Raw genomic sequence first — 14,490 nt, forward strand, 5'->3', positions numbered from 1 at the left:
ATCTCTAGCATAAATTTAGTCAAATCAAGTTTATTTGCGTAGCACAGTTCAGCAGTTCAAAGTGCTTAACATTACAAAAACGTAACACACGTAGCAAGTAAACCAATGAATCTTCTTTACGTGAAGTTATAACAGCTAACAATAAATGTTAACTTTTATGATGGGAAACCAAAGTCGTCCTGGCCTGGCAGCCTGATGTGAACTGGTCTCAGGTCAGCATGCTGGTCTCACATTCCTCTCCGTCCTGTGTGAAGTCATTTTTAAACAGCAGGGTTTTATTTCACAGGGACTTGAAATAAAACCCTGCTGTTTTGTCCTGTGAATCATTGGGAGAACTCTTCACCACGAAACGTCTTAGATTCCCCTGCTCTTACTGCTCTTCCCTGGTTTTCTGCAGTCTTTCACGAAGGTCCCCCACGTGGCTTCTGGTGGCACTTTCTAAAACTTTCTTCTTGGCAATTTTCAATAAAGGCCAAATTTGTGGGGATTGCAACTAAAAGTTATCCTTTCAAAAGATTGGTTGTCCTGGATTTTATTTGTGTGTTTAAGAGGCTAAGTAGAAGTTCTGTATTTTTCCACTCCACAGTCCTCTGTGTTAATCTTTACCTTCTGGGTTTCTGATCAGACCAGTAGAGCTGAATAAAAGAAAGCACTGGTTGTTCCTGACCACAGTGGCAGATTACTCATGGTGTGGACTTATGTTCAAGGTTATGTGAAGATGAATGTATTGCAGGTGAGAAGCTTTAGAAAGAATTAGCTCAGAGCAGACAGATGACTGCACATCAAGTAAGTGTCACTGAGATATATGAATAAAACTAATTACTTTGATTTTGTATTGTAATACGTGCCATTTTCATATTCATATATATTAGTGTTTGCAAACATTTGGATGCTGCTGTTCAGGAAAAATACATAACAGAGAATGATCACTTTTGAGTCCATTATTCTAAATTATTGATCCTGCAGCGTTCACACAGTTAGGTGTACCCATATGTTTTTAATATTCATTTATCACACCTTTATGTCAAAGTATCAGATGACTACTGCTGTCCTTGCAGGGCGAAACCAAATAGTTTTATTTTTGACATTCATACTGCTTCCTCAATGCAAAACTAAAAATATTCTAAATGAACAAGGTGAAGACAGAGGAGGCAAATCTGCAGTGAAGTGTCCATAATACGATAGCGCACACAACAAAAAGAAGCAACAACCAACATATTAGATTCCAAGTGTATTGAAAATATTGTGATTTTTATTTCAGAATAGGAAACAGTTGAAATCTGGCAAACTGGAAACCTTTTCAATCCCTCCTGAGGTTATGAAAATGCTTACTTTTGTACTTTTGGGGAACTGCGCAGCTCAGTGACACAATTGGCTTGTGGTGACATTTCTCAAGACAACATGGCGTCTCTGTTCCTGTCCTCTACCAGGACCATTATTTTACAAGTTAAAACTCCCAAATGAACATTTGCACCAGTGAAAGTTCCCCCCCCCCCCCCCCCCCAACATAAAAAGCTACCCTTCACTTTCCACAGTTGTCACCCCAAGATTTGTCAAATGGAATTAGAACCGTCTTGCTTTGTATTTCAACCTGCAAGGTTCTTTTAGGTATTTGAACCTTGGAGCTGCTGGAATGTGAAGAAATGGATTCATGTCATAAGGCATTAGGAGGCACAGTACCTTGAAAAATATTAATATGCCAAGAAATTTCCAAATTTTGTCACGTTTCAGCCCTGAACTCCTTTGTTTTTATTATTTTATTACTATTTTGGATGCTGACACAATCTCAAAAGTGTGGTGTGTCTACGCTCTGGAGGAACAGCAGAAATCCAGAAGGATTTAGATCAAATCAAAATGCGTGCCTACATCCCAATTTGACTTCACTTGAGCTGGTTTCTAAAGAAAACGTAAAATTAAAATAACTGGCAGAGGACCACTGATTTATGGCAGTTAATATTGCCACAAAGTTTCAGGTTCCTTCTACTTTGAAATTATGCAAAGCTTTGTGCTGGTTTAATCCCAATAAGATTCCCAAATGTTTGTGGCTGTAACGTCACAAAATAGCAAAAGGAAGGTGTGAATATTTTTGCACGGTACTGTAGTCGGACTGCTGGCGAAGAAGAAAAGCAGGTGCTGCAGTTTGATAATATTTCACATATACGACACAAGACTCGGCCAAATCAAGGAGTGCAAAAACCATCAAGTTAAGAAAATTTCAAGTCAAAAAAGGGAGAAATATTTTTCATACATAAATAATAAAAGCATTCCATAGACCATAATAGCAGATAAACACGAACATTAAAGCACCTACATATTGAATATGGCAGTGCCTTTTTCCAGACCGACTCAGAGATTCGCCATGACAACAGTCCTTATGATACAACGGCGACAAAATGCAGTTTTGCCATGACAGTCGCTGACACATCACCTCAGCACAACACCTGCTACATACAGCATATGGCCATGCAAAAGGAGTGGCATGTTTTATTTTTCTAATAGATCTGTCACGTGACTGGCTGCTGCACCCACCAATGAGAGCCCGGCCTTCACAATCATGTGATGTGAGAAAGAAACTATAGATTTTACCATAGAAGCGGCTGGTTGGAACACTTTCGGCGAAATTATGCAAAACCGAATGGGAAGTATTTTGAACTTTATTGAAAACATATTATCACTGTCACTGGTTACATTAATGAATAAATGCAGCAAAACTAAACATTTTATCGAGAACTTAAAGTTTTGCTTCAAATTTGGTTTTCGTTTCTCTGCACAAGGCAACAGAAATAAACATCAATGCAAACTGCACGACTCGGTTTTCAAATTTTAATAAAGCCAACGAGTGTCAACTAACAAGTTTTTTTTTATCTTAAAAAGTCATAAAGTTAATCTTTAGAACAGAACTCATTTTAGAAAGTGCTATACACGGAAAAAAAGCCAAGTTTCCAACCAGCGTTAAATTAACATTAATGTAGTACATAAAAATGATCAGCTACATTGTTGAATGCTGATGAAGACTGAACAACGGCGAAGGATAGCCCATTTTTAAAACTCAACAATGAAAAAGCTGAAACAACTGAGCACTGGGTCTGAATCTACGTCGCAAATCTCAAAATTGTAAAGCATTCTTTTGAACTTGAACATTTTGTATGGCTATAGCTACAAAAAAAACCACCAAATCAAGCAAACTGTGGTAAAGGCCCTCGTGACGCTAAGTTTTAACCTCAGAAGATGAGCAAATAAGCAACCGTCAGAGCGCTGTTAGTCATCTTCTCTTCAAATGGACATTATCAGTTCTGTGTTTTATCCCTCCTAATTTTTTTTATTTCTTTTTTTTAGCCACTGCGGTGGCTCCCGTCTCCGGTGCGCTGTATCCGGGACAGGACCACCTCGCGGGACACCCTCTTGCGGTCCCTGGCCAGGCCCAGGAAGCACATGAAGTCGATGAAGCAGGTGGTGAGGTTCAGCTTGCAGCCGTACTCGCTGGTGGCGTAGTCGTAAGGGAACGTGTGGTGGTAGTTGTGAAATCCCTCGCCTGGATTTTAAAACAAGAGTTTGAAAAGAAGGAATTATAACATTTGCATTTCAATGTCGCAATTTCAATAAAAATCTTTAAAGTGTTTGCACTCATGTAAACTGAAAAATACTTTCAGATATTTATTTTTTTTTTGACAGTTTAACCTGGAAGGGATTTTATCTGGGAATTTGGTCAAGTTCCTTTAGGCCTGCTTGTCATTCCAGACTCGGCCACACCCGTCTTGTCAGATTTTTACCGCCTCATCACCATTCTGCTCTTCACTTACTTGAATCCAGATCATTAACCGGCCCCGGTACCATGTTTGTGCCGCGTTCTATGCAACCCTCCCCAACACAGGAAGTCGATACTGGGCGTCACTTTTGACCTCCTTGCGTTTGATGCACGATACGATAGCAGGGGGCAGAAAAAGAACATGGCTGCCTCCGATTTTCCCCCCGCTTTGCAACAACAAATGCAGTCACATGTACATGCCTATGTGAGGAGAGTGGGTGAACAGCATGAAAACTGGAAATACAAAATAGATCTCGTGTGCTTACAGGTTCAGATGTATCGCATTCTTAAAACAACCAAGGATGTCAAAAATAAAATGCCTCTCCAAGTGGATGGAAAATAATCCATTACAAAATGTGTTTTACACATAAAGTATCTGAAAAGTGTGGCCTGCTTTTGTGCTTCAGTGTTGCAAAAGCTTCTTTTGATGCAACTACAGCTGTAAGTCTTTAAGAACTGACTCTCCTCAGGTATACAGTCTTAGGCTGTTTATCTATTCTTCTGCTAGCATCAAATTTTCTAATACTTAGGTTCAATAACTTTTATTCAACTCTGAAAACAGGATTAAACTAATCCCTGACTTGGTCTATTCAAGGTGTAACTTGAGTTATGTATAAGTTGAAGTTGAAACAAGTTGTTAGTGTTATCTACCTATGGCGCTGAAAGTGACAAATCTGTTCTCCCTCGGGTTGATGTTCTGGTCGTACGGCCGGTTTCCCCACATGTGCGCCGCGCTGTTCACCAGCCAGGTGGCGTTCAGCACCAAGGCGTACCTCAGCAGAGCCGGGACGAAGTACGCCACCCACATGGACTCGCCCCAGAAGTACCAAGGCACGAACATCGGGATAAAGAAGCACATCAGCAGCACAGAGAGTTTGTAGTGCCTGTGGGAGAGGCAGACAGGAAGCAGAAAACAGCAAATTAAGAAGTACAGATATAAACTCTATTCTCTTCAAGACACTTTTAGTTAAGTTTTAAGTTTCTCTGCAGGTCTTAAACAATATTTTATTCTCTACAGCACCTCTACAAAATATTCAAAACCCTTAATTCTTCTTTTTTTTTTTTTGCAATTTTTCATGGGAAATTTTTTATGTGTTTTAATTGGACTTTATTTGAAAGATCAGCATATTGTAAATGCAAGGGAAAAAGAATGCAAGATTTTGCAAATAAAAATCTGAAAAGGGGGTATAAACTCATCCATTTTTCTCTGACGCCCCTTAATTCAGTCTTGAGCAAATAGTCGGAATCAATTTGTGTCTAATTTGTTGTCTGTACGAAAGCCTTACAGGTATATGGATTTTTATTTTTAAAGAAAGAAAACATGCTGCAGGAGGATCTGGATGTTCTACGCTGTCTTCACTCAAGAATGCTAAAAACAAACCTTTCCACTTTGTAATTATGGGCAAATGTTATGTTGAGCTAACACACAAAATTCAGACATAATGCATTAAGGTTTATAGCTGTGCCGCGACCAAATGTGAGCATGAATACTTTCAACAGGGGTCTTATTTGACCTCATTCTTTAGGTCAAAGACTCAACACAAGCATATTTATGTAAATTGGCTTACCTCCGTTGAAACATTACAACTTTGTCGCCTAGCAGGTCGCTCAGCTCCAGCTTGCCTCCCTTCTCGATGACGTCGGGATGTTTGCGCACCAGCAGCCAGCCGATGTGAGAGAAGAAGAAGCCCCTGCTGGCGTTGTGGGGGTCTGCGTCCGTCTCCGAGTATTTGTGATGAACCCGGTGGTCTCGAGCCCATTCGAATATATCGTTCTAGGGGTTTGAGTTCAAACAATGTTTGCACCAACTGAGATATTAACCACAGTGTGTTGCTCTTTTGTTTTTGTTTTTTTTATACACACCTGAAAAGCCATGGAATTACCAACAGCGAGGAAGATCCTCAGAGGTAATGAGGCTTTGTAGGTCCTGTGGCTCCACAAGCGGTGAGCCCCTGCAGTAATTCCTAAAGCACTTATCAGAAAGCAGGTCATAGCTGTGGAGAGACAAAAAAGGGGAACAGAGGAATAAAGATAAAGCTAAAATAAGACAAGGTCTTGTTTTCTGTTTATTAAGGCAAGACTTGATTAAAGACTTATCAGAAAATAACCCAGGGTTACTTACTTGCACATAAATCTTGAGTTTGAGATTGGAAACAAAACAAGGCAAGCTGGTGCCAGAAGTTGGAATACACGAGTCATCTGCCCTTAATGCGATCAAACTTTCACCTAAACGGCAATCGTTTGTCTGAAACGACTTCCCGTTCCTCAAGCAGCGCTGCGACGTGCAAGGTAGCCAATAAACCAAATGCATATTTAGAAGGCCACAAACACAGATGTTTTTTGTATAAACATCTGCACTGTTTCTTTAGTTGCACAAAAGCGCACGATTTGAATCACTGAAATGCAGTGGGGTTACTTTTGTTTCTTTGTGACGCCAAAAATTATATAACCTTGTGACTGAACTCACCCCTTCATTACTGATAATGGAAGAGGAATTTAATTATTTAATGTTAACATAAAGGTATGCATTTTTCCAACTAGCCTACATTTATTTGCTTTCACATTATGATGTTACTTGATTAAAGATCTAACACTGTGAATCTAATGTTAAAGAGTATTTACTTAAACATACACTGCCTTGAAGAAGCATTCATACCCCATGAACTTTTCTACATTTTATTTTTTTATAACTGGAAACTTCCAACATATTTCACAGGGATTTTGTATTGTAGGCCAATACAAGGCAGCAACTAATTGTGAAGTTTGACTGGGCCATTCTCACACGAATAAGTTTGATATAAACTATGCTGTTGTAATGTTGGCTTTACATTTAAGAGTGCCAGCCCTGCTAGAGATCAACTTCAACCTCAGTCCCAGATCCTGTGCTCCATCCATCTTTTATTCAACTCTGTAAAGTATCCGCATCTCTATCTGCCAAAGAAAAACACCCCCAATGTTGTCACCATGCATCCCTGTAAGGATGTATTATTCAGGATGATGTGCAGTGTCAATTTTCCATAAAACACAGTGCTTTACATGCACATGAAATTATTGTATATTAGTCCTAACTGACCAGAGCACATTCTTCCACATTCAAGATTTTAGGTGTAAAAAATGTCAAAAGCCATTTATCCGTTTCCTTCCACTTCACAGGTGTCCACTAATTTATATTGACATATTACATCAAATATAACGAGTGTTGTGGTTGTAAAAATGTGAACAACTTCGAGGGGTATGAATACTTTTTCCAAAGCGTTGTAACAGCATAACGAGAACATTCTCTGTAAGCCCTGAGGCTGCTTTGACAGCTGATAATTTGATGAAATATGATCCTCAATAATAAAAAAAAAAACTATGTGCAAACACGCTCTGACATGTAGCTTTTCTCACCAGCTCATTTGGTTTGATTTTACTTACACCAAAGCAACGTAGAAGGAGATGCAGAAGGGGTGAGGAATAAGCCGTAAACTGCTCCTAAATGCAACAGAGTCATGAGGATGATATTTCTCCAGACTAGGATCTTAGAAGGTTTCGGGCCTTCCTTCTCCTTGTAGGTGTGATCAAACGCATCTTCTCCGGCTGCCTCTGAGCAAACGTCCCCGTTGACCGACGTGTGCTGTTGCTGCTTTTCAAACGGCTCGGATCCCGTCATGTCGGCTTCGGATGAGTGATGCTCTAAAGGAAAAAAATAAATAAATAAATGTCTGTATATAAGAAACGAAGCAGCGACACAAAAGGCTTTAAAAAATGCTGCTCACTGAGAACATGCTAATTACTGTTTTAGCTAACAAGACTGGCAAGTTGCTAGTTGGCGCTGCTGAGGGAAAAAAACGAGTGGTCATGTAACGAAGATGCGGGCATGACAACGTTGCATAACACTTGACTTAATATTTAAAAATAATAATAAATTAAAAACATAACTCACAACTCACCAAGTAAAGAAAGGTAAAATGAATATTTCTGGGGCTGTGAAAGGAGTCAAAATCGGTGTCTGACCTAAAATTACAGTAACCCAGAAAGAGAGTGGTAGTCAGCGCTGCGGCGAGCATCAATGAGAGACTCAGCCTCCGATGAGCTCAACCTATCACAGCTCTGATGCCGCCTCACATTTGATTCTGATTGGCTGTCTCTTTATCTGCTGTTCACCTTTTATTCATTCGATGACCAGCCAGATGTATGTTAACCTCCCACCATAGAACAGCTGCTGTGATGTCTTTCCGCTGCTGTCTAGACTTGTATTGAGTTAAAGTGCACTCGTATTGCCACTACCCGGATTATAAAACGGGTCACGGAAAAAACCTGCAACTGTTTTTGATAAATTGGTTTTAAATACTGCTTTTATATATATATAAAACTATGTGAACGACTAGTTGTATATTAATGTGCTGCGTTGAACTTTAACGGCCGTTAGCTATTTTTAATGGCGCGTGACACAAAATTTAAGCGGATGTGCCGAATCGAATTTCCCCTTCGAGATGTTTCTCCGCCGTGTGCGCGCATCTACTACACTTTACGGCCGCCTCGTAACTGCGTGGTGCATTTAAAAGAAGTAGTACACCAAATTATGTAAGAAAATATCACAAAACAATTTTTTTTCTTATAAAATAATTAATTGTAATAATTTTTTAATATGTTTGTAGTATAACCATTTGCTACAATAAGTCTTTCAGAGTATGTTTCTCTGTGAGTTGCACATATAGAGACATATTTCCCATTCTATCCCAGCAAGATAGCTCAAGCTCCCACATGTTTAACTGAGAGAGTCTGTGATGAGCAGTTTTTATAATAGCGACCACTTCAATTTCTGGTCTCCCTTAAAACTGCCACCTGGGTGTGCTGTTGCCTACAGGCAGTTTAAACTTTGATGTTATTCATTTGTAACATTTAAAATATTGACTAATTTATTAGGGCAAAACCCAAGAGTAAAACCAAGTGAAAGCAATCAAGTAGCTTCTATGGGAGGCATTGACTAATACTGCTCTGGCATTTAACCATAAGAATAACTCTAGCTAAAGTAACATCACTGTTGGACAATGTCTTCCTCTCCATACATGAAACTGTTGATGAACTGGAGAGTTCTTTCACTATCAGACTGCAGCATCTTAAGCGCACAAAATAGAGTTATCAGACATCCTTCTTCCCAGAACCTGTTAGACTGTAACCATCACTGCTCCACAACAACCTGAGTACATTTCTACATCTCTGCTGGTGTTTGCATAGTTATTTGCACAGTTTTACTCGTTTCAAATAAAAATTCTGCTTGTATTTGCACGCCTTTGCTTGTACAGTTTTATATTGTGAATTGTCTACTGTTTTTAATGCAGAAATACACGTGCTTTTCACATGTATTTTCATTTTTATATATTTTAATGCTTTTATCTTCATACTTTTATTTTTGTGTGAATACAATTGCCCTGATGTCATTTTATGTTGCTGCTGTTAATTCTGAAATTCCCCCAATCTTGGACAAAAAGGACTATTCTATTCTATTCTATTCTATTCTATTCTATTCTATTCTATTCTATTCTATTCTATTCTATTCTATTCTATAACAATACATCACTTCAGATCCATTTCCGTACAAATTATCAAATATACGTGTTGTACTTGAATGCATCATGAGGTTATCAACAAAATCACCGTAAGCCAACGTGTAGTTGCGCAAAAGTGTAAAAGAGAAACTTGACTATGTATGTAACTCCGGGTCATCACAGTTTTGCGTTTCTTCCTGGCTGGTTGACCTACATTTGGAAAACTGGAGACTTTGTCGCCATCTAGGGGGGATTTGAAGTATAGCACCGATGATGCCGCCTTAATCATTTTTATTAAACAAACGGGACAAGCCTGGGCACCGGCAGTAACAATTTGCTCCTATGCTAATAAATAAATATTTTAATAACTGAATGACTTTAGTCTATATACAGTGTACTCGCATTTTAATTAGGTAGCGGATGTATTTATAGCCATTGTCGTTGCCGCTGCTGCTGCCGCTGTTGCTGCAATGGAAGTAAACAGGGACGAGGCGGAGCGCTGCATTGACATTGCTGCCGCAGCTTTAAAGATTCACCAGCCTGAAAAGGCGCTGAGGTTCTTGGAGAAGGCACAGAGACTCTTCCCAACAGAGAAAGCCCAAGGTAAGCAAGAGTTATGATGGTGGTGCGCGATGAGGACCCTGTAGTTGCAGCATCATCACCTGCAGCAGCCCCTCCATCCCAGAGGAGCTGCGCATACAGCATACAGCCAGGGCCTGTAATAGCATTACTAGCTGACTCCGTTACTATTACACTGTAATGTTAAGCTTGACGATACGCAAAGCTGATGTTCATTTTCATTCGTATTTTGGGTTTGAATGTGTCAGGAAATATTAATAGCAAAATAAACCTAGAGATCCGGTTAACAACAGGACAGGGGAGGGACCTAGATTACCAGCATCCTTGAATAGCAGTTTCCTTTGCATGCACTATTCATACTGTTTTGTTCCCCCTACACATTTTGTTACATTACAATCACTAAGCTTCATGTTTTATGTTATATGTGATAAACCAAGGTAGTACACGATTACAAAGTGCAAGGAACATAATATATAAATTTATATAACAAAAATGTTTTCTTTTTGTCTTGTTGTTGCTATTGTATTATGTATGTTTGTATTCAACCCCATTCACTCTGATCTGATACTTCTAATTAGATGGATTTCAGCTGTGTTTAGAGCTCTGCAATAAATTAACAAAAATTTAGAAAAATGTTTGAAAAATCTGGATTATTTTTTTTTTAACTGCTGAACTACTTGGGCTTCCGTAGTTCAGAGTGATGTCTGCGCACCCAGGGCCCTGTTTCACAAGCATTTCTGACCGTTTGCATTTTCTTTTATTTGTCATTTCTGTTTAATTGGGACAAACAAACGGACTATAATTGAAAATTGGATTAAAATAAACTTTTAGAGGTGTCAAACGACTTGGAATTAGTGTAGAAGTTCACCTTCCAGCTGGAGAACAATCCTAAACATACAGCCAAAGCTGCAGTAGGATGATTCATGACGGTTCATGTCAAAGACTACACTTTAATCTAACTGAAAATTCTAGAGGAAGTCTTAAAAATTGATTATCGTGGACATTCTCCAACAAATCTGATCACTCTTAAGGTATTTTACAAAGAAGAGTCATCCAAAATCTGCCCAAATCTGCAAAGCTGACATTGCCTTAAAGATTTGTTGCTGTAACCGAAACAACAGCAGGTATTTAAAGAAAAAACTTCAAGAAAACGACCTTATGTAATTTCTAAAACATGATAAACATGATTAGTTAACCCGTAAAACAAGGGTTTGTGTTATTTTAAGTGCTGTCTTAGTGCTTCAGGTAGTAACCATTTGTCACCGTATGATTGTCAGCACTGTTGGACCTAATTGCAAGGAATGGCTTCACTCCCAGACATGGCGGCCACTCAGACTTCAGCGACGTTTCTGGGCCTCGACAGCGACAGGCCCCGCATGAAGACACCAAGCCAGAAGAAAAACCTTCCGACACCTCTAGATCTTACACGGCAGAGCAGCTGGAGGCCGTGAGAAGGTATACGGAATAAACGGAGGTGCCGTTGACGTAGTTGCATTTTTTCTTTATCTGCCGTTCACATTCCTAACCGTGCTGTTTTGCACGCAGAACAAAACAATGCAAAGACTTCTACGAAATCCTCGGGGTCCAGAGAGATTTCTCTGAGGACGAGCTCAAGAGGTCGTACAGAAAGCTGGCTCTGAAATTCCACCCTGACAAGAATCACGCGCCGGGCGCCACAGAAGCATTTAAAGGTGATTCGGTCAGAAAATCAGAAAAGTCAAACATGAGACAGACGCTCGACTGAACGTGTAGAAAGGATCACAATTGTTCATTTCTCGCAGCCATCGGAAATGCCTATGCCGTCCTGAGTAACGCAAACAAAAGAAGACAGTATGACCAGTGGGGAGAAGAGGGAAGGCATCCGTCAAGTAGCGGCCCAGATAATGGAAATTTCGAGCCAGACATCTCACCTGAAGATCTCTTCAACATGTTCTTTGGAGGCGGTTATCCATCAAGTAAGCATCACCTCTCTTTGTCTTTCAACAGCCATCTAGTTAAGATGAAAACGATTAACCATACTTTACTATTCTAGGTAATGGACATGTGTACACTAATGGGCGGATGCGTAACCAGAGGCGGGAGAGAAGAGAGCGACCAAGAGATGTAAGTTTATTGTTGTTAAGTTATTTGTATATTTTCCTGATTAAATAAATAAATAAAAATCAAACAATTATTTATTTATTTATTTATTTATTTATTTATTTATTTATTTATTTATTTATTTATTTATTTATTTATTTATTTATTTATTTATTTATTTATTTATTTTTATTAGATCTGTTTTTGTTCTTTGGTTACTTCACAACTATCTATTTTTCACCATTGATATATCTATTGTTCATACAGTACAGCAGCTTAAACAAAAATAGATGACAAAGTTTTGTTATTTCATGTGTAGCATGCTTACCATGAGTTCTTCTTCCTCTATATTACTATTATCACTATTACTATTTTCATTATTTTGTTTTACTATGGCTGCTGTGTGTTTTTTTTTTTTTTTTAATTGCCTTTATTTATGTAGTACTCTATCAGTTGTTGATTGCATTTTTACTCCATTAGTTAATTACTTTAATTAGCAGTTTTCTTCTATATTTGTATGTCTTCACATTGTTTTCTTTATTTTGACTGTTTAAGTCCATTAGTTATGCTTTAACACATTTAGTGTCTCATTCTTAACTTTCAACACCTTTTAAAATGTCTGCATTTTCTTTTTTGTATTCTGAACAAGCAATGGCTAATATTAGAGCTGACTAAGAGTTAAAAGTATGTGTTGAATTTTGACTCTTAGCACCCACTGGATACCAAGTTGCACACTCAACAGTGTGTGTGCTGCGTCTGTGTTGTGTTTTGGATTTTTGTTTGCTGTAATTACTGCTCTCGGAGTAAATGCAGCATGCAGATAATGTGGTGTCGCATAATCGCCAGCAGGGGGTGGCATTTAGTCGCTCGCCATTTTACGAAGTTGAGACAACGCTTCTCTTCAGAGATGTTTTTCTGTGTCACATCCGCAGGGAGGCCTGGCTGTCTTTGTGCAGGTCATGCCCATCCTCATTCTGGTGATTGTGTCGGCTCTCAGTCAGATAATGGTCAACAACCCCTCCTACAGTCTCAGCTTCAGGCCGTGAGTGTGACCTCCTGTTCTAAAACGGTGCACCAGAGCATTGAATAACACAGCCGAACGGTTGTTCTGCCTGACCCAAAAGGACTTGAACGAGATATCATCTTTAAGTAAAAATTACCAGCACAGCTTAATTTAGCCGTGAACTTTAGAACTTTTTCTCACATTACAGCCACAAAACCTTAGTGTGCTTTATTAGAGCGACTCTTGAAACTGGTTTGCAAATAAAAATCTTGACGGGTGTGAGGCTCATTTGTATTCAGACCTGTTTACTCTGATGTCCCGAAATAAAATGCAGCGTATTTAGCTGCCTCAAAAGTGATCAAATTATGAAATAGATTTCACTTTTAATCATTGTTAAAAAGAGCCATAAAAGCCATACGCTATGGCACAGTAGTGGGGGCGGGGGACAGATGAAACCAGAGAAAACGTCTGACCTTCCAGTAAGATAATGATGGTAAATACAATAGATTCAAATGTTTACAATGCTAAATCCAATTGAAAACCTGTTGCAAGGCTTGAAAATGAATATTTCATCCAGTCTAACCAAAACTGGACTTTTTTGCAAGAGAAAACCGGACACAATTTTCATATTTTTAAATGTTAGGTTTTTTTTTCCTTTTCCTATTCCCAGTTATACTCCCAGTTATACTTTTTTTGTTTTGTTTGTCTCATGGAAACTTTTGCTTTTGCAATCTGAAATGCCTTTTGAATTGAGCCGAGTTGATTCAGGGCCCAGTGGGTCATTCCTGCGCTGCCTGCTGTCATATGATATGTCTCCCACACGCTTGTCTTATCTCCCGTCAGGTCAGCTGGCTACACGCAGAAGAGGCTGACTGAGAACCTGAAGGTGCCATATTACGTGGGGGAGCAGTTCTCCAAAGAGTTCACGGGCATGAATCTGAAAAATCTGGAGCGGAGCGTGGAGGACGACTACATTTCAAACCTCCGCAACAACTGCTGGAAAGAGAAACAGCAAAGTAGGGCTTCTTCTTGCATCAGGCCAGGCCAGGCTGAATCTTTTGCAACGCTTGGAGAGGTTTTGCAGCCCTCCTCGTATATCTCACATGATTTGTTTGTGTGGTCTGTTGCAGAGGAAGGAATGCTCTACAGGGCTCGCTATTTTGGAGACAGTGAGCTGTACCAGAGAGCGCAGCGGGCTCGAACTCCAAGCTGCGCCAAGCTCTCAGAGATCACGGCCTCCTTGCATTAAAACGCCGCTAATCTTACGTTAGTTCTCCAGAATAGGATTAGTTCTGATTATCTTTCCTCTTGTTGCCTTCAGGTTTCTAGAATCATCCCAAAACATGACTAACACAAAGGCTGTAAATACATAAGCTTCGACATCCTCAAGGCCTTACGTAGCTAACGACACACGAGTAAAACTCTTCCCTGACCACTCTCTTTTCTAAGTTCACGTGATTGACATAGAAGTCTTTGTGTGTGTGTGTATATAT

At 39.4% G+C, this 14,490-nt stretch overlaps 2 protein-coding genes across 2 annotated transcripts; one reads left to right on the top strand and one right to left on the bottom strand.

Moving 5' to 3' along the window:
• Positions 1-1,047: 1,047 nt before the first annotated feature.
• On the bottom strand, positions 1,048-7,860 carry scd (stearoyl-CoA desaturase (delta-9-desaturase)). Its single transcript, XM_008436896.2, has 6 exons — positions 7,738-7,860; positions 7,223-7,480; positions 5,669-5,799; positions 5,374-5,579; positions 4,457-4,689; positions 1,048-3,532 (listed from the first exon to the last, which is right to left on the bottom strand). The coding sequence occupies exons 2-6, from the start codon at positions 7,455-7,457 to the stop codon at positions 3,333-3,335; spliced, it is 1,005 nt and encodes a 334-aa protein (XP_008435118.2). The 5' UTR covers positions 7,458-7,480; positions 7,738-7,860; the 3' UTR covers positions 1,048-3,332.
• A 1,487-nt stretch (positions 7,861-9,347) lies between these two features.
• dnajb12b (DnaJ heat shock protein family (Hsp40) member B12b) lies at positions 9,348-14,278 on the top strand. The gene is made up of 8 exons (XM_008436897.2): positions 9,348-9,939; positions 11,193-11,370; positions 11,461-11,606; positions 11,697-11,870; positions 11,948-12,018; positions 12,927-13,036; positions 13,841-14,013; positions 14,128-14,278. Exons 1-8 carry the CDS (start codon positions 9,807-9,809, stop codon positions 14,244-14,246), a joined length of 1,104 nt encoding a protein of 367 aa, XP_008435119.1. The 5' UTR covers positions 9,348-9,806; the 3' UTR covers positions 14,247-14,278.
• Positions 14,279-14,490: the final 212 nt, after the last annotated feature.

Source organism: Poecilia reticulata, linkage group LG19, assembly GCF_000633615.1.
Source record: "Poecilia reticulata strain Guanapo linkage group LG19, Guppy_female_1.0+MT, whole genome shotgun sequence".
Lineage (NCBI taxonomy): Eukaryota > Metazoa > Chordata > Actinopteri > Cyprinodontiformes > Poeciliidae > Poecilia > Poecilia reticulata.

Excerpts from the sequence above, each read along its gene's own strand:
- dnajb12b (XM_008436897.2), top strand. The coding sequence starts at position 9,807 with ATGGAAGTAAACAGGGACGAGGCGGAGCGCTGCATTGACATTGCTGCC. Across the intron at positions 11,371-11,460 it reads CAGCTGGAGGCCGTGAGAAG|AACAAAACAATGCAAAGACT; the intron begins GTATACGGAATA and ends TTTTGCACGCAG. Across the intron at positions 11,607-11,696 it reads CGCCACAGAAGCATTTAAAG|CCATCGGAAATGCCTATGCC; the intron begins GTGATTCGGTCA and ends CATTTCTCGCAG.
- scd (XM_008436896.2), bottom strand. The coding sequence starts at position 7,457 with ATGACGGGATCCGAGCCGTTTGAAAAGCAGCAACAGCACACGTCGGTC. Across the intron at positions 4,690-5,373 it reads GTTGTAATGTTTCAACGGAG|GCACTACAAACTCTCTGTGC; the intron begins GTAAGCCAATTT and ends CCTCTCCCACAG. Across the intron at positions 3,533-4,456 it reads TGTCACTTTCAGCGCCATAG|GCGAGGGATTTCACAACTAC; the intron begins GTAGATAACACT and ends TTTAAAATCCAG.